We start from the raw sequence: 27214 nt of genomic DNA, 5'->3' as shown, positions 1-27214 counted from the left end.
CAAACCTGGCTAGTTGACTGTTTTTATAAACAACTCCTATTCTTTCCACTGGTTGTCTCCCAAGTGGAAGAATGTTCTGTCTCCAGCTCCACTTTTCAAACTTCTCAAGCATCCCCTTTAATGGGGTTAGGTCAGGCAGAGAGGCCTGGCCTTCTTTGATTCCCCTAGTCATTAGTACCCCCTACCAATTCCTGCAAAAAATCACCAAGTATTTGTCTCTATTCAGTATTTAACTATAAGCCTTGTATTTCTTGCTGAAACAAAAGCTCCTTGGGGGCAAGGACTGGGTCACTTGGTCCCTCAGAGCTTGCTCCATCTTCTGGGGGGAGGGTGTTTGTGACCTGACCTAGCAAGACCCAGATCAGGAATTTTGAATGGACATGACTAACCAGAGAACTAGCCCTATTTTCATCTTCACCACCATTGTATGGTCAGGCACCATCTGAAACGCATCTTTTTAAAAACATGAGCTGTTCAATGAGTTCCCCGGTTTGCTTCAGGCAGTGGAAAAATACACATGACTGTTCATTTGTCTGGTTCCTTTCTCATCAAGAAAAGGTTCTGCCCTGATGGAATTATCCCTGATAAAGCCAGACACTCCTGCAAAAACAAAAATCTCTTCCATGCCAAGAAGCCTTTCATTCAGCATGAATTCCCTGGAGGCAACCATCCCATCCATACAGGGTCCTTTCTTGATGAAAAAGATAAATAAACTAGGTGGGGATGCCACTGTCCCCTAACCACACACCACACACACACACACACACACACACACCTGCCAATGGCGAGGCTTGCCTCCATGATGGCTGTCACTGAGAACTAATGTACACATGCAGGTCTTCCTCCTCCCATACTTCTAGGAGCAGGAGACTTTGCTCAGCCCCCAAGTTCCTGAAAAACCTACACACGAACTGAGTTTTTACAAAGTTGGGTCCCCTTTGACAGTCAGCACACATTCTGTAAACATTTCTTAAATCCCCCCCTAAGTGGTGGGGAGGAGAGACTGCAGGTGCCAGGCATTGGAGTTCGCATTACCGAATTCCTAAACTGGACCCTTTGGAGAGAGGCTAGTATAGGAGCCCCAGAGTAGACTTTCCAGACAACACCATAGTGAACTGAGTCTCCGCTCCAGTCCCACCAGGGACCCTGCCAGGCACAGAGTTAAGGTAATTCCCTTAGATCGAGGTCAGATGAGCCTGTAAAAAAGCCTCCAGACCCTCAACAGCTGGGTGGAATGGAATGGAATGAATAGCTGAGAATGATCACAGCTGCCACTTCCTTCATATGTAGTAGCTACGTGAAAAATTATTCTCTGGGTGCCCTTTTCTTACCCCATTAATGTCTCCTGTGTTTAATTTTTAAGTCATCGTATGAAATCACTAGTAGTTAACTGAAATTTCTAGGATTCTTCTGAATTAAAATCATTCCTGACCAATCTTTTCCTTCTTGGAATCATAAAGACCTAGACTTGGAAGAAATTATGGTGACCCATGTCTTTCAAGTCCTATGATTCATGTCTCCCTAACTAGTGGTAATTCTATTTATGCTGGAGAGTATCAGAAATCTCCAGGAGCAACTCACTTCATTTAATTGTTCAGACGGTCTCCTTATAAATGAGTCATTTCTAAATAAATGATCAATTTTTGTCTTGATCATTTCATCATTTGGAAATTGTAGGTATCAACATGGGTATTCTAGACTTGTTTAAATGAGGAGAACCACAAATGATGGGAACTCTGAAAAAAATATCTATGAAGTCATGGGGTCTGAGAGAGTTTAGCAAAAAGGAATCCCATTCAGAGGCTGGCTGATGTATAGCTCAAAGAAAACATGGTGGGGGGGGGGGGGATCTCAGTGACCTTAGTCTCTCAAAGAAAGGTCTGCTCCAGGAGATGGTGGGTTCTCTAGAACATCATGACAGCAACTTGGCCAGCAATGATCCTGTTGTGGAAGCAGACAGTACAGGAATCTGGAGAGAGTGGTGTGACTGAAAGGCAGCTCAAACCACATGTATGCAACCTGGAAGAAGGCTGTGTGACTCTGGAGGATCCTGTCTTTTCAGGATGCTGCCATGGACCCTCCCATCCAAAGTAAACTGAGGTTTAGGGGGCTGCTTGGGAAAAGAGGGTCAATGTATTAACCTTGATGGGGACAAGAAATAAACAGTACAAGGAAGGAATTGGCTTGTGGATTGAGGCTGGATGGGAAGAGGAAAAGAGATGGCAGGCAGAAGAAATAGGAACCATAAGGACTTCAGGGAGACAGAGGCAGCCCCTTGTAGTTGAACACAAAATAAAGAAAGCAGTACTTAGAGAACAGTATGCACACTACCACCACCAGAGATGAAAAGAACACTGTCAGGAAGGCAAACAGGGAGTCATCCAGTCACCAAGTCTGGGCGGGATGAAGGGGGGGTGGGCTATAGCCATGGATGACAGCACTCTTGTCATGCAGCTTTGCTATTTAAGGGGGAGAGAGGGCAAAGCTTAGGACAAAATAAATGTTGATAACATAAGAGTGACACACATCAAGAATCTCACTTTTTTAAAAAATAAAAAAACAGGGGCGGCTAGGTGGCGTAGTGGATAAAGCACTGGCCTTGGAGTCAGGAGTACCTGGGTTCAAATCCGGTCTCAGACACTTAATAATTACCTAGCTGTGTGGCCTTGGGCAAATCACTTAACCCCATTTGCTTTGCAAAAAAAAACCCCAACTGTTTAACACCCATGTTGTTTCTTTTCTTTTGTGAGTTATAAGATAGGAAACAGTAGGACAAAGGAAGTTAATAGGAATCTAACCCCAAGATAAGGTGTTCTCTGAAATGAGCTCATTGCAGGCCAGTGACTCCAGAGATATGTCAGTTAGGAGTGGCAAGGCACCAGGGCCCAGGAGTCAGAAGTCTTTCCAATCAGCATTGCTTAAGTCCCAACTAAGTTCAAGAGACTTGAATCAGCTTAGATGCTAGCTAACTGGAGGCGGTCTATCCTGGCCCTAGGGCCAAGTTAACAGTTAACAAATAAGCATCTGATTAAGAGCCTCCTATGTGCTGGCTGCCGGAAACTTGAGGATAAAGGGCCAAAAAACAAACCATCCCTATGCCAGAGGAGCTTACACTCTGCTGGGGAGATAATCCCCCAGCATCTCTACAGTTACAGGGGAAGGCACCATGATTTAGGAGAGAGAAAAAACTTCCTACAGAAGATAGTGCCCAGGCTGCCCTGGAGAGGAAAGGGGGACCCTGGGAAGCCCAGACACAGGAGATGGTGTATGGGAAAGAAAGGAAGAGAGAGGAGGTGGAGTTTGTAAGTGTCCCGGGGGGGGCAATGGGGAGGTGCTGGAGTTGGCTGAGGAGGAGAGGATGGGAAAACTGTTGGTGGAGTGGTGAACTGGTCCAACTCTCTGGAGAACAATTTGGAACTAAGCCCAAAGAGCTGCAAAAGTGCACTATAAAAATAGCACTAAAGAAAACATAAAAGGGGGAAAGACCCACACATACAAAAATATTTATAGCAGCTCTTTTTGTAGTGGCAAAGAAGTGGAAATTGAGAGGGTGCCCATTAATTGTGGAATGGCTGAACAAAAGGTGGTCTATGAATGTGATGGAATACTATTGTTCTTGGGGTTTTTTTAGGTTTTTGCTAGGCAATGGGGTTAAGTGGCTTGCCCAAGACCTCACAGCTAGGTAATTATTGTCTGAGACCGGATTTGAACCCAGGTACTCCTGACTCCAGGGCAGGTGCTTTATCCACTGCGCCACCTAGCTGCTCCCAAATACTATTGTTCTATAAGAAAGTGTGAACACAAAGGACTTCAGGAAAGCCTGGAAAGACTTGTATGAACTAATGTGACTGAAGTGAGCAGATCCAGAAGATTCGACATGGCAACACTGTGAGATGATCCACTAAGATGGACTCAGCTCTTCTCAGCCGTTCAGTCATCAAAGACAATTCTACAAAAGGTGATGGAAAATACCATCCACATCCAGAGGGGGAAAAATGGCAGAATTTAAATACAAATCAAAGCATAGCTAGGTTCACTTTTTTAAAATTTGATTTAAGTTTTTTTTCTTTCTCATGGCTTTTCCCCCCTTTATCTCTAATTTTTCTTTCACAAAATGACAAACATAGAAATATGTTAAGCATGATTGAACATATATAATCTGCATCAGAGTATGCGCCATCAAGGGGAAGGGAATCAGAGGCTTAAAAAAGGGAAATATAAAATTCTACAAAAAGATGAATGTTGAAAATAATTTTTCAAGGGGTGGCTAAGTGGCACAGTGGATAGAGCACCAGCCCTGGAGTCAGGAGTACCTGGGTTCAAATCCGGCCTCAGACACTTAATAATTACCTAGCTGTGTGGCCTTGGGCAAACCACTTAACCCTATTTGTCTTGCAAAAACCTAAAAAAATTTTTTTCATGTGGTTTAAATAATAAGAAATAAAACCATTTAAAAAACAGAAGATGGCAGGAGGCTGCCCATATCAGGAATCCTGTTTCTTCCTCCTGGGCTTTCTCTCTGATTCTCAGCCTCCGCCTTGATCAGGAGACCCTGCCACAATCCACAGCAGAGAGGGGTTTTATCAATTGCCTGGGAAGCCCGGTGTTTCCGCTCTGGACTCCCAGGGTCTTCTTTTTCCTCATTAGCCTGGACTTCCCAGGGAGGTCCATGGAGACACAAGGGTCCCCAAGGTCTCAAACCTCTGTGAAATAGCATGCTCCCTGCCACTCCCTCCCAGTCCCAGCCCAGCTCCTGAGATGCCACAAAGAAAACCAACTAGCAGTCACCTTCTGGCAACGTGAGCACCTGGGTCACAGAAGCGGGCTTCTTCTATAGACAGATAGTTGGAATGTAAGTAATAATGGCCCCACAGTGATGAAGGCAGTTAACTCCCCCAATGCTTCTGATCCAGTGCAAAAGGAAGGCCTCCACCTCACCAGATACCTCCCAGCTGCCTTCTCAGTAGGGCAGCCAGCCCAGGGGCAGTGACCAGGACCCCAACCACCCTTCATCCTATCTCCCTCAAAGTCACAGCTGCTAAGGTCAGTCTGCCAGACCCTACAGTAGAGACTGCCACACTCAGAAATGGCAAACCCACTAGCTTCCATTTACTGGGTAGCCCCAGGCACCATGGTGAACAGATGGAAGGACAGCCCAAGGAATCCCAATGAACTTGCCAGGCTACTCTCCTCTGGGCTCCCATGTCTTGTCTGCTGTTCTACCCTCTCCCCATCCTTTGAGGTCAAGTTCCAAGTTCTATATCCCCAACAAAACAACATCCCCCCTGAAGGCTCTCCCCCAGAGAATCCTGCCTATCTCTGCCTCAGTTAGACAGAACCACCCAGTCCAGCACCAAACTCCTTTCAGTTTCATGGCTCTGGGTCTCCCAAGCCCCAGCTGTTCCCCATCCAGACACAGCCTCAGTCTCAACAGCAGGACTTGCTGCTCCTGAGACAAAATGTCTCAGTGGAAGAGCTGCCTCTGGCTGTCCATGCTACATGGCAAGGCCTGCCTGCCCTGGGGAGGAGAATGCATTGCTCGCAGAGGAAGCCGCAGCCTCGTGGCACCCACATGAAACCCCTGGGTTCAGGAGGTGAGCTCTGCTGGGAGGCCCGTGGAAGGCATGACTTAATGGCCCAGGAGAACAGCCAGCCCTAGTAGAGCTGACAAGCCCTTCCTGGAATAGATTGAAAGACTCTGCCCTAATTGTTGGGAAAAGATCCATAATTTCCTCTAAGGCTTCCAAAAGCCAAGTTCAAAAGAGCTTGGAGGCTCCATTTTAAGCAGAAATGAGTTATTGGACAGCTCCAGGGGCAGAGGTTAGAGCCTTCCTTGGGAACTCGACAAGCCTTCTCCACTCTATGGAGGCCCTTCCATCAGCCTGGGGACTGAAACAAGGAATCTTTGTCCAAGGGGGTCTTCTAAAAGGTCAGGGCTCACATCCTAGGGTGAACATCTGGGGTAGGTTTTGGAGTCAAAGGCCAGCAGAGATCTATAGCCAGGTCCTGTCCACTAACTATGGGGGTCCCCCAAGGTTTGGTCTGGGCCTGCTCTTCTTCCTCTCTGTTTTCACATGAAGAGCTCATCAGCTCCAGAAACCCACAAAGAGCCTGTATGACAGGACAGGATGGAGAGGCTTGCACGAGGCTGGAGCAAGTGCTCAACCCAATCTCAGAGGAGGGAACTGCCAGTGCCTAGAGGTCAAGGACTGCCTTGAAATCTGGTGAATCAGACCTCTGTGGCAGGTGGGTTCCATCCAAAAGACTGCAACCAATTCAGGGAGCACAGACCTGCTGGACAAGACTTCCTCTATTACTATCTAATTCCCCACTAGGGCTAAGAAGCAAGAACTCAGTCTGTGGAAGCTATCTGTTGCTGCCAGAAGGGATTCGACTTGTAGAGTCCAGGTCTCATGGACAGAGCAGCAGCAGCAGCAATCCTGTGCTTCCTCTCTTGGGCCTGATGACACCTCCCCCATCAGGGTCAAGGAGCCAACCAGGGGCCAACTCTGGCCATTCAAGAATTCCTGGATCATCAGAGTTCAGGGGATAGTCCTGAAAAGTAGCTGTTGACTAACTCCTCCAGGGAAACATAATTGTTTTAATGGTAAAAGGGGCAAAAAAAAATCATTGAAAAAAGAACTCCTTAAAAAACCGAATTGTCCAAATGGAAAAAAAGAGATACAAGTGCTTATAGAAGAAAATGATTCCTTAACAATAAGAAGGTAATTGGGTAAGTAGAAGCTAATGACTCCATGAAGTACCAAGGAAAAATCAAGCACAATGTGAAATAACTTATTAGAAAAACAAATGACCTGGGAAAAAAGACTGAAGAAAGAAATTTTATGAATTATTGGATGACCTGAAAGCCATGATCAAAGAGATAATATTTTAAGAAACTATAAAGGAAAACTAGAAAATTAAAAAATAGAAATTAAAAGAATCTAACCACTCTTCTAAACGAGATCCCCAAATGAAAATTCCCAGGAATAGTATGTATCAAAGTCCAGACCTCTCAGACCAAGGAGAAAATACTTCAAACAGCCAGAGAGAAAAAATTCAAATCATTTCAAACAATTGTTTCAAACAATTCAAATTCATGGAGCTATAGTCAGGATCACACACAAGACTTTGCAGCTTCCATGTCAAAGGGGCAGAGGTCTTAGAAAATGATATTCCAGAGGGCAAAGAAACTAGGGTTATATAATCTACTCATCAAAAGTGAGCATAATCCTTTAGGGGGAAAAACAGGTATTAATGAAGAGAGGATTTTCAAGCCTTCCAGATGAAAAGGCCAAAGCTAAATAGAAAACCTGGCATTCAAACAGAAGACTCAAGAGAAATACAAAAAGGTAAACATGAAAGAATAATCATAAGGGACTCAATAAAATTAAACTATTTACATTCCTACAAGGGAAGATGACACATGGAACTCCTAAGAACTTTACCATTAGTAGGGCAATTAGGAGTCCATATATTATGGACTATGTTGGGATGACTGCTTAAAAAAGAAGAAAAAGAAGGAAACATGGGGGGGAAGGGGAAGTGAAGAGATAGAACAGGGAAATTTTTCTCACATAAAAGAGATACTTGGGGGAGAACTTATAGTGGAAGGGAAAATAAAAGGGCAGGCAATGAATGAACCTCACTCCTATCAAACTGGTTCAAAGAAAGAAGAAAATGTATATTATATATATACATACATATAATATTTATATCTGTATGTATGTATATATATATGTAGAGGCAGTTAGGATAAAACTCTGTCTTATTGAATAGGGAAATAAGAAGGAAAGTGGCTAAGAGATGTAGGAGAGGAAGAATGATAGAAGACAGGGTGGATTAAGGAAGGAAGTGGTCAGAAACAAAACAGATTTTTGAGAAGGAATAAGATAGAAAGAAAGAGAGACAATAAACATACTAAAATAGGATTAAATGAAATACACAAAAAGTAATCAAAATTGAATGTGAATGGGATGAGTTCACCCATAAAATGGAAGCAGATAGTAGATTGGATTAGAAATCAAAATCCAAAAGTATGTTGCTTACAGAAGACACACTTGAAACAGAAAGATATACACAGAGTTAAAATAAAGAACTTGAGAAAAAAAGGCAATTGTGATCTCAGTAAAGCAAAAGCAAAAATAGACCTAGTTAAAAGAGATAGCAGGGGCTACTAAGTGGCACAGTGAATAGAGCACCAGTCCTGGATTCAGGAATACCTGAGTTGAAATCCGGCTTCAGACACTTAATAATTACCTAGCTGTGTGGCCTTAGGCAAGCCACATAACCTCATTGCCTTACAAAAAAAAAAAAAACTTATAAAAAATAAAAAAAATTAAAGATAGCAGGGAAAGTATATTTTGCTAAAAGGTAACATAAACAATAAGGTCATATCAAAATTCTGAAAGGCAAATTTATAAAGATCTCATTTTTCAAATATATAGGAAACTGAATCAATTTTGTAAATATTAAGAGTCATTCCCCAATTGATAAATGATCAAAGGACATGGAAAAGCAGTTTTCTGAATTTAAAAAATAAAACATTTATATTAATATGAAAAAATGCTCTAAATTCATTACTGATTAGAGAAATGCCAATTAAAACAACTCTGATACCTCTAAGAAATGACAAGTGCTGGGGAGGGGGAAATAGATATAATTATGAACAGTTGGAGTTGTGAACTGGTTCAATAATTCTGGAGAGCAATCTGGAATTATGCCCCCAAATCTATAAAACTTTTGACCCAGCTATTAGATATGTACCTCAAAGTGATCAAATAAAAAAAAAAGGAAAAGGACCTATAAGTACACAAATATTTAGAGTTCTTTTTGTGCTGGTAAAAAAACTGGAAATTGAAGAAATGTTCATTAATTGGGGAATGGCTAAAAGGTTGTTGTATGTGATTATGATGGGAAACTATTGTTCTCTAAGAAATGATGAGGGGCTATGGTTTTCAGAAAACCATATCAAGACCTCTATGAACTGATGCAAAGTGAAGTGAGAAAAACTAGGGTCACTGGGCACCAGAGCAGCATTGTTGTAATGATGATCAACTGTGAAACATTTGGCTATTCTAATCAATGCAAAGAACCAAGGCTATTTCAAGGAGCTCATCATGAAAAAAATGTGATCTCCATCTAGAGGCAGAACTGATGACATCTAAGTGCAATCTAAAGCATCATTTTCTCACTTGTTATGACAGGGCTAATATGGAAATATGTTTAGTATGATTTCACATGTATAACTGATATTTTGCTTGCTTCACAGTGGATGGGGGAGAAAGTTTGGAACTCAAAATTTTAAAAGAAAATGGTAAAAATAAATGATGAATGCTAAGGTAATTCATTAACTTGCAATTATAAGTGGTCCATTAATGAGGTACTTTTCTTTTGTACTTCCCTGGCAGGTGGGTAATTTTCTGCTAGTGGAGAGCTTCTGGGCTTCCTTTTCCAGAGGAAATTTCTCAGTTTCCTTAAATATGGAAGCTTCACTAGAGTTTGTGATACTTACCTGATGTTGGTACTTCTGTTTTCTCCTCCAAATAGGAGGTTTTTCAGGATACAGCCCTGAACAGCTGCCAAAACACCACATGGACCCCCCTAGGAGAATCAAGAGGCAGAGATGACAAGGAGGACAATTCCCACAAAGCAAACTGCCCACAATTCTATACCACTGAAGAGGGGTCCCACTACCTGGGGAACTGATGGACTCTCCCCCAGGTCCTTGAAAGGAAGCCCCAAGAGACCCTGATTCTTCACCCACAATCATGGGGGCTCCAGACCCTAACAGCACAGTGGGGCACCAGCTTGGTTCAATGTGGCCATGAGGGCAGTACCCTGGCCTAGAGCTTGGGGCCACCTGAGCTCAAATTCAACCTCAGGTAGTGACGAGTTCTGTGATCTGGGACAAGTCACCAAACCTCTCCCTGCTTCAGTTTTCTTCTCTGTAAAGTACGGATAATAACACCTCTACCTCTCATGAGACAATCTTTGTCAACACCACCTAGGATCATAGCTGGCACATAGAGGTACTTAACAAAGAAGTTGGTGGTCCCTTCCTCTTGTTTCCCCCATTTACCTGGGGGACTCTGGAAGTCATCCTCTTGACAGACACACAGAGTGACCCTGGGCTGCCATGCTGGTTCAAGACAGGCCAGCAAATAGAGGAGCAGCTGGAGTCTTTGGGACCCCATCCCCCCTCCACTGGGACTGAGGCAAAGGGAGACAGAAGGTGTGGATTCTCAGAGAGCCTCATTCAGTTCTTCACTATCACTAGATAATTATTTTATCTTATACTGATGGGAAATGAAATTTCAGGAGAACAATTTGGAATGTTTTGAACCCAGTAAAAATGTGGTAGGCCGGAGGTCAGCCAAGAGCAACCACAGTGCATCTGCTCTCCTAAAGCACAAAGTGAAAAATCATTCAACAAAAATACAGTCAGATGTTTCTGGAGCAAAGTCGGGTTAGCCTTGCTTCTAGCCAGGAGAGCTCCATGTGGTCAGAGACTCTGTGCCTGCCCCTTCCCCATGGTACCAAATGGCCAGGATGGGAAACAATGGGCTTTGGGGAGAGTCAGCACAGAAAGTTCAACAGATTCTGGATCTCTCAGAACTCAGAGTCCCAACAAGTGTCTGGCTATTAGACTCTCCCTCTCTGTAAAATCCATGCTTCCTTCTAGTGCCAGAGATGGCAGAGAGATCCAAGCTACCTACCTTGTTCTGTATGAGGCCATATCTGAGCTGAGTCATTTCATTGAATGTAAAATTCTGCAATTTCCATTCTTCATTAAAGCCACAAAGTGTTGAGCCAAACAGAACAGTTTTTATTTCCTTAAAAAGAAGAATTTGACTTGTAACGATAATAATAATAATAATAATAATAATAATAATAATAAAACAAAAACCATCCCTATGGTTGCATACAACATTTTCTTATTTCAAAAAAAGGAGAGTTCCAGCAAGATATTTCATCCTATAAATTCAATGAGACATGTTGACTGGATAAATAATTCCTCCAGGGGTGTTAACCCTCCAATCACTCCTTGCGGACCCATTCTCTTGTTCGATGCTCAGCTCAGTTTAGCAAGGTGGCCAAGGTGCTCAAATTCCCTTTGAGAGCCTGGTAAACAACGGGATCCTATCACCTGGTTAGTGAGTCAAAAACAAAACTCAAGTCCTTGGACTCAAATCCAGTGTTCTGCCCAAGACTTTTACATTTCTCTTGAGGGCATCTCTGTGCCATGTGGACTAGGTGTATCAAAGGTGTGCAGCCACTGTCACTGTCACATTGGTTTAAATTCTGACTCGGTTTGGAAGCCTCATCTAAGAATGATGACATCAATTAATTAGAAACTAAGGAAAGGTGAAACAAGTTGTGGTCTATGAATGTGATGTAATACATTGTGCTATAAGAAATGATGAAAGGGATGGTTTTAGAGAAATCTGGGAAAACTTGTATGAAATGAGACAGAATTAAGAGCACAGAATCAGGAGAACCATTTATGAAATAATAACAATACTGTAAGGACAAATGACCTGAAAGCCTTTGGCAAACTGATCGATAATCCTAAATAACTTAGGGGCATGCTATTTATATCTCCAGATAAGATAGATGACAGACTCTGAGTGCAAAGTGTAACCTTTTCTGTGGGGGGGGGGGTGGCATAACCAAAATAAAGTTTTGCTTGACTATGCATGTCTGTAATAAGGATTTTGATTTTTTTAATTTTCGAATGAGGGGCTGGAAGAAATAGAAGACAGATTTCCATTTAAAAATTTTAATAAAAAATTAAGCCTGGAAAGACTTATATGATCTAATTCAGGGTGAAGTGAGCAGAACCAGGAGAACACTGTATACAGTCCCAGCAGTATTTTACAGTGATCAACTATGAATGGCTTAGCTGTTCTCTGCTAAACAGTGACCCAAGATATTTCCAAAGAACCATGATGAAAAATGCTATTCATATCCAGAGAAAGAAGTGATGGAAGTCTGGAGTCTAAATGCAGAAGGAAGTAGACTATTTTTCATTTGATTTTTTGGTCTGTTTTCTTTCTCCATCTGACTCCCATCCCGGCTTCAGTCCTGGTGCAGGAATGAGCCCCACTCTACTCTCTTCTGGTCACTCCTCTTGACTTGACCTGGTATAAAATTGAATTTTTGAGCAGTCTCTTTATTTCTACCAGTTGACTAACAAATGGGCTGGCTTTGGGTTCAGAATCTGATTCTTCTCCCTCCTTATGACTTTAGGATTTCAGGTACTGATTTCCCTGAATCCTCATGGGTTGGGACAACTTATCTCACTCTAATAGATTTGGATCTTTTGTTCATCAGAAGTAAGGAAAACTTCAGAACTATTTTGACAGATACCAGCCCACTATTGGGCCACTGTCATAAGTCACCGGACTTGGGTTAAAAATTGGGACAACTTATCACCAAAGCTGCAATTTACTGTTCTGTTTCAAACCAACTACAATGATTTTTTTGAACAAATGTCCTTTCCTTATGTTCACTCTGCTGATCAGTGAAGACTGGGATTGACCGAATTTTTCAGTAACAGGCCAATCTGTCACCGATTTCACAGAACCCAGCCCTAGTCAGAGGCAGAGTGCAATGGAAGTTGACAACTTTATTCTTGGAGTGGATAGTTCTTCCCCCAAGGCAGGTCAGCACATCGTCTGCACCTAAGAATCTTGGGAGTCCTCTGGAGCACTGAGAGGGACCACATCCAGAGGCCCGGCCAGCCCACAGCAGAGGTAGGATGTGGGTCTGGCTCTTTCAGACTCCTAAGCCAGTGTTTCCTTCTCTAAGTATGCTACCTGAATAAGAAACTAAAGGTTCACTCTCTCATTCCTACTGCCCTCCACATCTCTGCTGCATGAAGCAGGTAGCAGGCATTCTAGCAACCTCTGGGCCCAGTGATCTGTGAAAATCAAATTCTGCCAGAGTTGTACTGCTCAGGTCTGCCAGTATCAGGGCTGCTGTGCCATAGGCAAGCTCCACAGAGGGCCCCAGAGGCATAAGATATGGGGGTCAGAGAGCACTTGCTCCCACCCTCTCCCCCTGGGTCTTCAGCATCTCCATGTAAAAATGAGGATTTAGATAAGATACTGGCCATGCCTGCAGCAGCTCCACTCAGCTCTTGGGGTCCTGGATAGTCTCTTACAAACCCCCAAACTCTACTTGTGCCTGTGCCTCCTCAGTGACTTCCACTCTGAAGGTTAGCATTCTTCTGTGGAAGAACTCATTTTATTAAGTGCCAGAATATTTCTCCCAGTGGGCTGTATGGGACCCCATCTACTCCCCTCTGCTACTTGCCTCCTGTTTCTATGCCTTATGCTAAAGGCACATGTGTATATGGATGCAGAGGGGCAGAGATCAGGCCTGTGAGACCCTTCCTTCCCAGATAGGGGAGAAGGAGGGAAGACACTAAGTAGGGCCAAAGGCAATGGCATTCCCAGTCAGGGAACAGTAGGGGAACTTCCTGTTTTCTAGGAGCAGCACATGTTCTCCCCCCACCCCCAGAAAGGTCAGACCTACTTTTGCTGCAGAGAGGCTCATTGGCTTGGATGTCACCTGCAACTTTGGCCAGGGCGCCAAGAGGGCTAAAGGCTGAGAGCTGTTTTCATGCACAAGTTCTTCATCTTCCACATCCTCTGCAACACAATGAACAGGGATGGATGAATTCATTGGGTGCATCACCCAGTGGAGGCAGGAGTGAGTCGGAATGAGCTTAGTGACATATTTCTCTTCTGCTCTTCCTCTCCCTTACTACCATGGTCATGAAGGTACAAGAGCTCAGGGATTTACCTTCTGCTCTGGCATGACCATGAAGGACATGAAACAGGGTGAGAACAAATGGAGACCTTCCCTGCCACATTAAGAGGGTAGGCAGGCCTCCATCAGTCCCCTAAGAAGGTCAGTAGCCAAGTAGGCAAAGATAAAATCTTGCTTTGGGAAGCTAAATACTCCCATTTACCATGGAAATAATTTGCAGGCAAGACCAGGCAAGGGACTTTTCCCCATTCCACACAAATTGCTGCACTGGTCTGAAAGTAGAAAGCCCCTATATATCCCCTAAAATGTCACTTCTTGGACAATAAAATCTAGTCACATACTAAGAAAACAGCCTCAGTGATCATTTCACTCGGGGCACACAAGACAGACCTAGATGAGAATCCACAATGTAGATGTGGTGTGAGTCAGCTTCTTGGAAGCAATGAGCTCTCTCTGTGTTGTTGGTCACCCATTTCAGTTGTGTTAGATTCTTTCTAACCCCCTTTGGGGTTTTCTTGGCAAAGATACTAGAGGGCTTTGCCATTTTTTTCTCCAGTTCATTTTACAGCTGAGGAAGCTGAGGCCAACAGGATCCCATGGCTATGAAGGGTCTGAATCTGGATTTGAACTCAGATTCTAGCTGCCCATTTTAGAGTTGGAAGTGGCTTGCCCAAAGTCACAGCTAGTGAGCATCTGCAAGTAGGATTCACATTCGAGTCTTACCGGGCTCTCTATTTCCTAAAAACAATTGTCCAGTTAAAAATCTTATTTTTAAACAGTTTAAAGCATCAAGTTGAAGAGAAATCAGGAGGATTTATTTTTCCTTGAATCAGTTTATTCATTTATGGAAAAGATGCTATTTAAATAAATCAATGCAATGAGGTTGTGCCCAGGGGACAGAGCTCCAGACCTCAAGTCAGGGAGATTCATCTTGCTCAGGCCAAATCCAGTCTCAGACACTTCCCAGCTGTCGCTTCATTCTGTCTGCCTTAGTTTCTCATCTGGAAACTGAGCTGGAGAAGGAAATGGCAAATCACTTCAGAATATTTGCCAAGAAAACCCCGAGTGGTTATAAAGAGTTGGATACAACTGAGACAATTGAACAGCAACACACAGAGAGAAACTGTTTGGGGGCAACTCCATCAACAGCATTTGATAACCAATTGGATTTGGGGGTCACCAAGAGCTTTGAGGCCAACTCTGCCCCAAGGGCAAGAGAGGAGAAGCAACTCAGCAATGGGAAAATACTCAAGAAATGATCAAAGATTCTGTCAGTTAGCTTCATGTGAGGAATTAAAGGATCCTAGCTTTAGATCTGGAAGCACAACGTGTTCAAACCCCCTGCTTAACACATGAGAAAACTAAGGCTTTCCCAGAATGCCAGCCAGTAAGGAGCAGAGGCCAATATTCTGCCTGGGGCCTGGAATGCCACAGCCATGTCATGTTAATGACCCCAAGGAAAGATAAGCATCACAAACATACCCAGCAGGAGCGTGTCTGTCTCTTCATTTACACAGACAGGTACTATATGTACAGGCATGGTCCTGAAAAACAAAAATGAGTGCATGAGTTTTAAGGGGAACAATCCCTGAAGAAGGGCACAGGTCCTCAATAGCTGATCCTCTAAATGGCAGCTGCTGTGGGGCTAACAAGAGCCTGGCACATCCAGTCTCAGTTGGGACCCCTTCATTGCAAAGAATCTTGAAACTTCAAACCAAAGCTTTCAGGGTATGGATAGGACGTAAAGACGACCTGAAATGACCACTCCCTAATGAATATGTCTAAGAAATCTGGAGCTTTGCAGGAAGGTGGGTGTCCCAGTTGCATGACCCTGGGCCAGTCCCTTAACCTTGAAGTCTTCTCTCTTCACTGGAAGAGTCTGGTGGCAAAACCCAAGTCCACACATCACAGAATCACTGCAAACATTCGGAAAATACAAATGCCACTGCTTGTTATTTTTAAATGTTTTCTTTTATAACTTGTGTGAAGTTTGAGTAGCTGAAGGACAATCGGGTTTTTACAATAACAGACGACATCACTCTGTTCCACAAAAGACAGCTCTTCTGAACCCAGCAGAGAAATAAATTTCCCACCAACTGCTGGCAGTGAATGATATTGTTACAGAAACAATCCCAGCCATGCTACAATACATTCCATTGAATTGATTTCCTTTTAAAAGTCTATAAAGTGACATGAATGAAAGAATTACACAATACACATGATGCCAAATTAACAAACAGTTCCTTCTTTGGGCTCTGGCATTTTTTGTTCCAGCAAACGAAAAGACGCCTCTCAATAAATACTGCTCCCTTCCCTCAGAAAAACCTGCCTTACCAAGTTCTAGTTTTCTTTTGTTCTACACCAGAATCAAAGGACCATACAATCTTAAAACTGGAGATGCTTCAAATCAAGAATGGTCTTACAATCCCACCTCCCAGAGGGGGTTGAAATCCAGCAGTGACCCCAGGATCTCAGCTAGAATGACCTTGTACCCTCATTTGCCCAATGAGCCCTTGAATACTACTCTGCTCAAAGCTGGGGCTGAGTGGTGAGGAACCAACCAAAGGCCAAACAGAAGATCCCATGCTCCTGGCAACACACAGCACTTGCTAAACTGAAGGGGAGGGAGGCCAGAGAAAGGAGGGTAGCCCCTTGAAGGCAGCACAATCCCTGGCACAGGAGAGATATTGACTGGATTGGGCTGCAAAAGTAATCAAGGGTGTCAAGGATGCTCATTTTAGCCAAAAAACCTCTTCCTTGTTGACTTCCCATGCCCCTCTGCCCCCGCCTTCATCCCCTCCTCCTTCCCTTTCTCCTTCCACCATTCACCAGATGGCTGGGAGGGGGTGGTCTAAGGTAAATGCCCCCATTTCTTCAGATTCAGGATTAAAATTTTAGGATTCACAGATTCTTCTCAAGCTGCTCTGAGTAATGGAGTGGCCTAAAGATGGGAAGAGGAGCCCAAACTGGCCCAAACTCTAGGCAATCCACCGAATAAAGAAGGAGCTACCAAGGGGCTTGTGAGGAGACTGAGAATGCCTTTAATATGGTGGGAAATAGAAGAAAAAGTCCAGCAAAGAGATGAAGACAAAAGCTCCTCATGCCAGTTGATTCTGACCTGGAGTCCTTATTCCTCCCCAAGAAGAGAAGCAAGAATGGCACGGGCACAAACGGAAGCCACTAATCCTCCATAATTCCTCTCACTAGAATCAAGAGTATGTGTTATACTGGAACCAAGGAAGGGAATGTGATCTCAGACCATATCATGCCAAGCCAAGGAGGCATGATCAGGGAACTAATGCTCTGGGTCCAGAATTAGAACCCAATGCCAGGGCAGCAGGAAAAGGGGGCCCCAGATAAATCCAAAGCATCTGACATATGCTAGTGTGTCTTGGTGCTCCAGATAATTCTCTAATGGCTATAAATGGCAAAAGTGCTGCTGACCTGCCCTGATGGAGGAACAACACCATGAAATCACATCTTGGTCTCTCCATCTCTCCCTACAAAAATCACTGCTAATTTGCAGTGAATGATGAAGGGGCAGCTGGGTGGCATAGGGGATAGATCACTGTGTCTGCAGTCAGAAAGACCTCAGATTGAACAGGCTCAGACACATATGGTATGATCTTGGGTAGACCATTTCATTGCAGTTTCCTCATTTATAAAATGAGCTGGAGAAAGAAATGGTAATTCACTCCAGGATCTTTGTCAAGAAAACCCCAAATAGGGTCATGAAGAGTCTAACATTTTGATCTATGGCCAAAGGATTCTAAAACTGCACATACCTTTTGATCCAGCCGTACCACTACTAGGTCTGCACCCCAAGGAGACCATAAAAAGGGGCAAAGTACCCACATGTACAAAATATTTATAGCAGCTTTTTCCGTGGTGACATGCCCATCATTTGAGGAATGGCTGAACAAGTTGTGGTAGATGAATGTGATAAAGCACTATTGTTCTCTAAGAAATGAGCAGGTAAATTTTGGAAAAACCTGTTAAAACTTACATGAACTGATGCTGAGTGAGGTGAGCAGAACCAAGAGAACATTGTTCATAGCAGCAGCAATATTGTGTGATGATCACTTCTGACAGACTCACCTCTTCTCAGCATTACAGTGATCAAAGACAATTTTAAAAGTCTTGTGATGGAAATTACTATCCAAGAATAGAACTATGGAGTCTGAATGAAAACCAAAGCACAGAATTTTCACTATTTAAAATTTGTTTTGTGGGGGTTTTTTTGTGATTTTTTCCCCCTTTTGTTCTGATTCTTCTTTCATAACTTGACTACTTATGCACATATAACCTATATCAGATTGATTGCTGTCATGGGGAGGGAAGAGGGAAGAGGGTAAGGGAGAAAAAAATGTGGAACTCAAAAACTTACAAAAAATGAAAACTACAAAAAAAGTTGGACATGCCTGAAATGGCTGAACCACAGGATGGTTAAAGGCTTCAAGAGCATATCATGTAAGAGCTGGTTGAAGGAACTGATAGGCTCCTTAGTCTGGACAATTCTCATTGACCATGAGAGTTGTCTTTGACCATCTGGATCTTTTGGAATAGAGATGAGTTTGACCCCAAAGGATAGAACAATAACAAATGGAAGCTGCAAAGAGACAGGTTTTGGCTTGAGAGAAGGAAATGTTTCCTAATAATCATCATCACCATCCCCACCATATCATTGTCATCACCACCAGCAGCCACAACCTGAGCATCATCAGCACCACCAACAACACCAGCACCATCATAATCATCATTATCACTATCATCACCATTATCATCCTCACCATCATCACTACCAGCAATAGGCTCAGCAGCAGCTTCACTGTCATCATCAAGAGCAGCAGCCTCATCATCTTCTTCCCCTTCCCCACCACCATAATTGCCATTACTGTCATCACCCTCAGTATCATCAGCACCACCGGCAGCAGCAGAAGCCTCAGTAGCCTCATTGTTCTCATTATCAAGTATTTATTAAACACCTGCTGTGTACCTGCACTAAGCACAAAACCCAGTACCTGCCCTTGAGAAGCCCTGACCTAGTGCATACTCCCTAGATGGTCTCCCATGGAGCCTCCAAGTATTAAGAGCTGCCTTAGGAGTCTGATGAAGGTTGGCTCCCCATTTGTCTCCATTAAATAGAGGGCACACTTGTTTACTTGGATGAAGAAGAATTCTTGTTCCTGTACAGGTTGGACCAGATGGCTTCAGAGCAGGCTCTTCTCACAACTGAGATTCTAGGATACAAAGTTCTTCCTTTCCTCTTTGATCTTACTCATCCTGTTCTCTTATGGGCAGCTCAGGGTACCAGAGTGCCTAGAGCACTGAACCTCAAGTCAAGGCAAGTCATCTTTCTGAGTTCAAATCCAGAAAAAAATACCTACTATCTGGGTGACCCTGAGCAAGTCCCTTCACTCTATAAATGAGCTAGAGAGGAGAATGGCAAACCCCTCCAGGATCTTTGCCAAGAAAATCCCAAATGGGGTCATGAAGACTCAGACCGGAGTGAAAAATAATCCCTGGTCTCTTACCCCATTCTTACCTACTTTCTCTTTCTTCATTCTCCTTCTCCTTTCTCACATCCTCTTCCCAATCCACAATTGCCCAATCCTCCAGTCTCTCATTCTCTCATCCTTAACCCTCTCAAATTTGAATACCTAAACAAACAATCAACACAAAGGCACCTGAGATATTGATTAAGCATCTCTTAGAAGTGCTGCTTTGAGCTAGGTGCTCTCCTAAGTGAAAACAGGAACAGGAGGAAATGACCCTGGCAGAAATATCAAGATCAAGTATTAGAAACCACCAGAGAGGTAGATTGAGTTCCTCTCCCACCCTTCTTTTACTAATTTAAAAAAAAGTGGGGAGTGGGAAAAGTGGGCTTTTTAAATGCTCTAAAACCCCAATCAATTCTACAGAGCATCCGAAAGAAAGGACCCATCTGCAGCAGAAATTTCTAGGCAAAGCTTCCCACTTCTTAATGAAATCACATGAATGGGTGCCCAAAGGGTTCTCAAACTGTGCATAACCTTTGACCCAGCACTACCACTACTAGTTCTATATCCCAAAGATATTTTTTTTAAAAAGGAAAAGGACCTATTTGTACAAAAAATGTTTGTAGCAGCTCTTTTATGGAGGCAGAGAATTGGAAACTGAGCATATCTATTGGAGAATGGTTGAATTAGTTGATTGTTATGGTGCTATAAGAAATGAAAAGCAGGATGTTTTCAGAAAAACCTAGAAAGGCTTAAATGAATTGATAAAAAATGAAGTGAGGAGAACCAGCACAACATTGGACAAATTAAAGCAATATTATATGATATTCAACTGTTAACAACTTAGCCATTAATTCAATGATCTAAGACAATTCTGAAGAATTCATGATGAAAAATGCTAGCTGTCCTATAGAGGAAGAGCTGACATAGTCTGAATGCAGATTGAAGCACTCTTTTTTTCCTTGGTTTTTCCTTGGTCTATGTTTTCTTTCATAATACAGTCAATATGGGAATGTTTGGCATGAGTGCACATGTATAACCAGTATCAAATTACTCGTCTTTTCAATGAGATGGGGAGAGAGGGAAGGCAGAGAAAATTTAGAACTCAAAATTGAAAAATGAATGTTAAGGTAATTGAAAAGAAGCTTTTAGGGTCTAGGGATTTCAAAAATAAAAATCTTTTTTACCCCAAGACTTGAAGTTCTGTCAGCAAATAAATAAAGGACAACATAAACTGAGGAGGGAGAAGTGGAGAAAAACTGAAGAATCATGGAAAGGGGGTTTCTGAGAAACTGAGAGGAAGAGCTAATGCACTCTAAGGTTTTTCTTGTCTGGAATGGTATTTGGCATACACAGATGAGAAGCCTGGAGAGCTGAATTTGGAGGGAAAATCAGAGCCCTAGTGAGTTGGAACATAGGGCTTCTGGAAAGGGTTAGTGACCAAGTGACAAAGGATTAGCTTGTAGAGGACCTCAAATGTCGAGTTGCAGGGCTTCAGTGGCCTCCCTCTGAGAGTGAACTGAGATCAGTTGGCCAGACTTGGTCACAGACTGCTGTATTCCTACCAGAAGAGGCAGGAATAAGGAGAAGGGAGGGAAAGTCACCCCCACTGGACAGTCTAGAGCCCAGAGCAAATCTTGCCTCTGATACCAACTAGCTGGGTGCCTCTGGGCAAGTCCCTTCAACATTTTCAGTCTCAGTAAAATGTGTCATTGCTAAATGTGAATAATGACCACATCTACTCCCCAGAGCTATAACTGATGTGAAGTAATTGGCAAACCTAATAGTATGACAGAAGTCTCACTTCTTGCTATTATATTATTACCAGTTATTCCAAATGTCCATAGGAAAGAGACTAAGATTGGAAGGCAGAAGTCTACACTCACTTGCTTTTTCAGTTTATTACAAATTACAAGTTCTCTAAGGGGAATCATATTATCTACCTCAAAATAAGGGGCTGAGAATGAAAGAATGCCTGGAAGTAAAGCAAAAAAAAAAAAAAAAGCCTCAATTCTTCCCTGGGGGGTTGAGCATCACCCCCTCACCAGGAGAGGACACAACCAACTTCAACTTCTGATTCACTCAGTACCTGTCTCTCTAGACCAGGGGTGGGGAACCATTTATTTAATATCATTTGCCTGCCATATTTGAGCAAACATTTAAATAATTCATTCCTAAAAAGTTCCTAGATGTATTGAATTTTGAGTTCCCCCGTGGTTACCCTCGCCTGCCCCTGCTCCAAATAGTAGGAGCTTGGGCATTTAGAGCAGAAGGTTCATTGGGCAAGGATGGCTGAGGCAGGAGCCACCTCTTTCCTCCCCTCCCAGGGTGGTTGTAAGGAGCAGATGAGAGAATATTGTATTCAGCAAGCTCCTGGCCCATACTAGAAATTTCATCTCAGAATCACCTTTTTAAATTCCTCAGACATATAGTATGACAAGAGAAACCAGTGGTGCCAAAAAACAGACTTTCTAAGTATTGTGCCAGGCTCTCTGGTGATAAAACAAGTCAGACAGTTCCTACCCCAAGGAAGACAAAACACAAAGGGAGTTGAAAATAGGGATGGGGGCGTGATGATAATCATGGTGGTGGTAGAGTCAACACTAAGGGAGCAGCTGGTGGCAAACAAAGGAAAAGCCAGGATTTTGAATCCCCCCCCCCAATCCTTCAGAAGCAGGGGGCAGATGTCCCCGAGGTACTGAACAAATGAGGGGGAGTCCCAAAGCAGAAGCCCTCCCCATGATGATGAGTTTCCTGGGGATTATGTGGAAAGTGATCAACATATTGTAAAAAGTTCAAGTTCTTGGGTTACAGGTTCAGCACCTCCAGACAAACCAGTATGCAAAGAGCTAGAAATTCCCTGCAGGGAGCTCTGGCCCAAACCAAGGACCAGTCTTCTGGTTGCCCCCTGGCTGGCCACCAGCTCCAGGAAGCAGCTGACCCTGAATGGACCAACCTTAGCAGAAGAAAGCCTTCAAGGTTTACAGAATATATTCACTTCCATGACTGCATAGACCCCCCTGCAGTATCCCTCAGGAGGAGATCAGCCAGACAAAAACCCCTCTAGGCTCCCCTGCCAACTTGCCATTGGAGGCAAGGTCCCACAGAAGACAAATTCCCAAGCGTCACTCTCCCTCGTATCTTGGGCCCTGTATAAGGTCCTCATATCTTATGGTAACTTCAGACCTTTTTCTGGGGTAAAACAACTCTGCTGGCTGGGTAAGTTACTCAGATCCACAGCTGAACTCTGGTCAAGCTTTCTTTTGAACAGAATATCTTGTCCTGGGTGGGTTGTTCCACTCTAAGTCATCCATACTGATGGGGTGGGGGGAGGGGGGCAGAAGAGAAGTCCTCCCCACCTGCTGTGCTCTAGAATAATACTAATAGCCAAGAGCTATGGTTCCTCCAGAATGAAGGAAGTTCTTCATCTGTCTGCGCCTCTCTTTTTAGGGCTCTATGAGAAACTCTCTTAATGGAATCAAGATTGCTAACAATGGCTCTGGAAAGAGGCAAAACATGAAGACTTCCTCATTGTCTCCTGATCCTGTCCCTTACCTCCGGGAATATCAGTAATCTAAGGGAAATCTGTTGACCAACATTTCCTGATTAGTCCCCTACAGCTCTAAGGGAGATGGGCCACTAAGAACAATCTTCCCCATTTTGTAAAAGAGGAAATCAAGAGGCAGGAAGGAAAACCCAATCCCCTGACTCCCAATCACCAGCTCTTAGTGTTCTACCTCAGAAGTCTCTCTGGGTTGAAGGCGTGCTAAGCTCTCTTTCAACTAGATCGTATTCATAGGCAAAGACTATAGGTAGTCCTTTCAGTTGGCTAATAAGAGCTCAGACCCATCTACCACTTCATGGCTTATCAACTTCACCAAAATCCCATGAAGGACAGGTACAAGGATCACCATTTTTACAGATGGAAACGCTAAGGGTCAGAGGCTTAATGCTTGCTTAAGGTTACATAATGAATAAGCACCAGATCAGAGCTTGATCAAGTTCTCCCATTCCTTCTACCTCACACCCCCTAGTAAGGGGATGGTTGGTTGTAAACCTCAAGAGTTGATAACTATCATAATGACAGAAAAAAACCATATAGACAATTAAAGGAGAGGAGAGTATATCAATAAATTACATAGATATAAAATTACAATTTTTGAAAGATTTTCTATTGATATTGAGCAAGGCATAAAAACAGGAGATAAATTCTTCCCAAAAGTGATTGTCTCCATGATAAAGAAGACATCATTCAGCATCCCAGTGCAAGAGTGATCCCTAAAGATGGGGATGTATTCCAGGTGCTCTTTCTTGTTTGTGCATACCACTCTGCTGACTGCATCAAACCCCCAAACTCTGTGGCCTTTCCTCAAGGAGATCCATAAGAACTCGAAAGAGGTCAACACAACCATCTGTATGTGTCCATGTGCACACACACACACACACACACACACACACACACCCCTAAATTGATGAACCACATCTACTGCCCAGCCTAGGACACAAAGCTGGATGGATAGCCCAGACCTGGATTATCAGCAGCTATATCTTGGACAATGAATATAGACCAATGAAACTCCGAACTGACCAAGAGGAGGGCAGGAGGATAAACTACATTTGGCAAATTAAGAAGTAGTTTCAGTTATCCCAAGCTTCTTGAAATAAAAACTTATCTTTTTAACCTCTTAAAGCACAGAGGGTCTATTGTTTGATAAAAGGAAAGAACTTTGGACAGGGAAGTGAGAGTAATCAGAAGATGAATAACAGTACAGAAATGGAGATGATTCAGGACATGGAGAGAATTGCAACTGAGAGTGACATGATTTTGGTGAGAATGAAAGAAATTATGACACTATCCATGTCAAAATCAGAAAGTCTCAGTCAATTCTGAAAATGCAAGCCTCTGCTTGAAGTCCTCCAGGGGAGAGTAGTCCACCCACCAGTTGAGTCCTAGGGAGCAGGAAGTTTCCTGACCACACATTTAAACCTGACTCTTTACAATTTCCTCATTTTCTTCCTAGTTCTGCCTCTAGGGGTTAAGCAGCCTCAAATGGGCTCACTATTCCCTTTTCCCCTTTGAAGTAAGCCGCTATTACAAGCTAATGCAAGCAAAGAGAGTGGAAATGTCAATTTGTTTTTTGGCGATGAGATTTCCTCAAATTGCACCTTTCATCCCAAACAGCCTGAATTTATGGGTCCTATTTCTACTCTAAGATTTCTTGTGACACCAGGCAGCTCCATCCAGTAGAAGATGAAAGCTGGGCAGGATCCAATTGAGTAAGGGGACGTACAGTTTGGTCTCCTAAACTCAATCATGGGATTTCCATGTTCAAAGAGTATGAATTATTGAAGAGTCTTCTATGATGCTTTGTTCTCCATTGCCTATAAATCAAATTTCTCAAGAATGTATGTATTGTGAATATTCTTAGAAAATGTCTTCATTGTTCCTTTTAAATTTCCCTTTGTAACACAAATGTGACCACATTTAAAACATCAGTTAAAAGACATTTTGTCCTTTGAAAGCAAACTCACGCTTTTCTTCTCTGGATTCTCACAGGGCTACAACTTTTTCCTCTCTCTAAGCTAGAAGCTCTGGGCATTCCGCTGGAACAATATTGGCCTCAGCCCCATGTGGCTGGATCTCAAAGCTTTTCATCTCTTTTCCTCTCCCGGGCTCCCTGCCACTTTCCTTCTCCCTTCTTTTCTCTAAGTTTGTGGACCTATGTTGATCTAAGCTCCTAAGCTCTCTCTCTCTCTCTCTCTCTCTCTCTCTCTCTCTCTCTCTCTCTCTCTCTCTCTCTCCCATCTCTGTCTGTCTCTCTCTCGCTGTCTGTCTCTGTCTCTGTCTCCCTCTCTCCCTCTCTCCATCTCTCTGTCTCTGTCTATCTTCCAAGATCTCAACAAGAAGTTTTGTAAAACTTTGTAACACTGTTTGGCCTCATTATAATCTGGAGTAACAGAAAAAATGCCCTGTTAATGCAACTTTAAGGTATAGTACTATTTTCATCTGGATCCGTTCTCCTGCAGCACAGGCAAGTTGACAGAACTCTTATCTAGTATCTTCAGGATTGAGGCAACCTGGATTTGGTCTGGTTCCCACTCTTTCCATCACTGTGGTTGAATCTAGAGTAACCATAGATGTGGAAGGCCAAACTCACAGAGGCTAGGTATCCACAGTGGAGACAGGATAGACCTGACAACCCAGAGCAGAAGCTGAGGAGAAAATGGTCCAGGTATCACCTGGAAAGAGTAGTCGGCATCTTAAAAGAGGCTACCTTAGCAATACCTGAATAAGCATTAGACTTATCAGATTACCAGTAAGGAGGCAACTCCAGAATATAGGAGACAAAGAAAGAACCAAAGACAAAACCTGACTTGAGTTACCAGGAAGTAGAGCTAAAACAGAAATTCCCAGAAGCCTGAACCTGGTGTTAGGCACAATATCCAGGACCAAGTATGAACTCTCAACCTATCAGATGAGATCAAATGACCAAAGCACAAAGCTCCAAGAGAGAAATCACAGCTGAGGATATTAGGAAACACGTGAAAATGATGGAACCTAATGAAGAACTACTATGGCTTAAGAGAAAACCATATGGTAACCCCAGAAGAAAAAGAATGCTACAAGAAATCTAAGCAGAACCTCAGAGAAAAGAATACGTGGTCACAAGGAATATGAAAGTACCTGGAAGAAATTGAAGTAGGGGAAATGCTAATAAAAAATCTATTCTTTAATCTGTTCCCTCTGCATGGGCCATATACCTTCCATTAACACTGATCCCACTACCCTTTCAATTTTCCAGGTTCTAAGATGAAGTCAATGAACTTTTAGTAAAGTACCTTGCCCCAAACTGGCAATTTTTTCACTCCTGTGAATCTCCCAGTTCCCAGGCACACAAGAAGCCTCTAGCAACTAAACAATGGATGCCACCTTAGCCTGAAAGGATTAAGTCTGCACAAATAACCCAGTTACCTCATCTCTGCTCTCTAAGCTACCTGCCTTCAAGTCCTCCTTAAAAGCTTGCTCACTCAGTTGAGTTTCTTGATTTCCTTCAGAAGATCAACCTGCTCTGAGGGAGCATAATTCCCCAAATAACCTCTCACTCCTCTATGCACTTCTTGATCATGTATTCCAGCTTGCTCCTCTGCTTTGGAGGTCAACCTGCTCTTGGGGAGCATCATCCCCAAACTGAACCACCACCACCATCATGATGCAGCTGGATACATGTTAATCTAAGCCCAATCACTGTCTCATGGCTGGTCCCTTTCCCTTTCTCCCCCTTTCTTAATTGTGCTGTTCTCTCCAGACCAAAGTTCTTCTGGGCTTAAATTTATTGTCTTAAGAACTCTATCTTGCTAAAGAACCTAACCAGGGAGCTTTTTGTAACTTGTGAACTTTTGAAACAACCTGTGAATTAAAATCTATGCTTCTTAAAAAAACGAAAGAAAACCCTCATTTAATGTGAACAAATCAACAATAATATATTAACAAATCAAATGAATTAAATATAAAAATAAAGAGGGTGCATGTATGTACATGAGGACTTAACAAAAACAGGTCTGAACCACCTAGATAGTCTATACCTGTCTATACCTGAATCATCCCCTCATACTTGTACTACACAGATTCATAAGCATTTCTAGATCTTGAGATCAATCACTTCTACTCATCATCCTATGGAACCCAAGGGTTCCACAGGGAGTCCAACACTGGGATTTTCCTTCTCTCTTTCTCTTTCTCTTCCCCTTCATCTGGATGCTGCCTGAATTAACTCTCCTTCAGATCTCAGATTTTTTGCTTACAGGATGTGGTCTGTGGTGGCAGAATTGGCAGTGGCAAGGAGAAGCAAGGACAAGAAGGATGGAAGAGGAGGAGTTCTCCAGGCTGCCCCTTCCTGACATTTAAATAGGCCTCATGATAGCCTGAGTTGCCATTG

The 27214-nt window shown here is 43.1% G+C and overlaps 1 protein-coding gene across 2 annotated transcripts in view; it reads right to left on the bottom strand.

Annotated features, from left to right (window-relative positions):
* The window catches only part of MINDY4 (MINDY lysine 48 deubiquitinase 4), a 150803-nt gene that overhangs the window by 60518 nt on the left and 63071 nt on the right, over positions 1-27214 (bottom strand). For both annotated transcript variants that reach the window (XM_074199279.1, XM_074199278.1), the window contains 4 exons: positions 15262-15323; positions 13543-13658; positions 10719-10835; positions 9515-9603 (listed from right to left, as the gene is read on the bottom strand). In XM_074199279.1, coding sequence (XP_074055380.1) covers positions 9515-9603; positions 10719-10835; positions 13543-13658; positions 15262-15323 — 384 coding nt within the window. The remainder of the gene's footprint in view (positions 1-9514; positions 9604-10718; positions 10836-13542; positions 13659-15261; positions 15324-27214) is intronic.

The sequence above is a fragment of the Macrotis lagotis genome, chromosome 8 (assembly GCF_037893015.1).
Source record: "Macrotis lagotis isolate mMagLag1 chromosome 8, bilby.v1.9.chrom.fasta, whole genome shotgun sequence".
In the NCBI taxonomy this organism is placed as follows: Eukaryota; Metazoa; Chordata; class Mammalia; order Peramelemorphia; family Peramelidae; genus Macrotis; species Macrotis lagotis.
The sequence above is the reverse complement of the archived record's forward strand: the minus strand, read 5'-3'. Positions and strand labels throughout refer to the sequence as shown.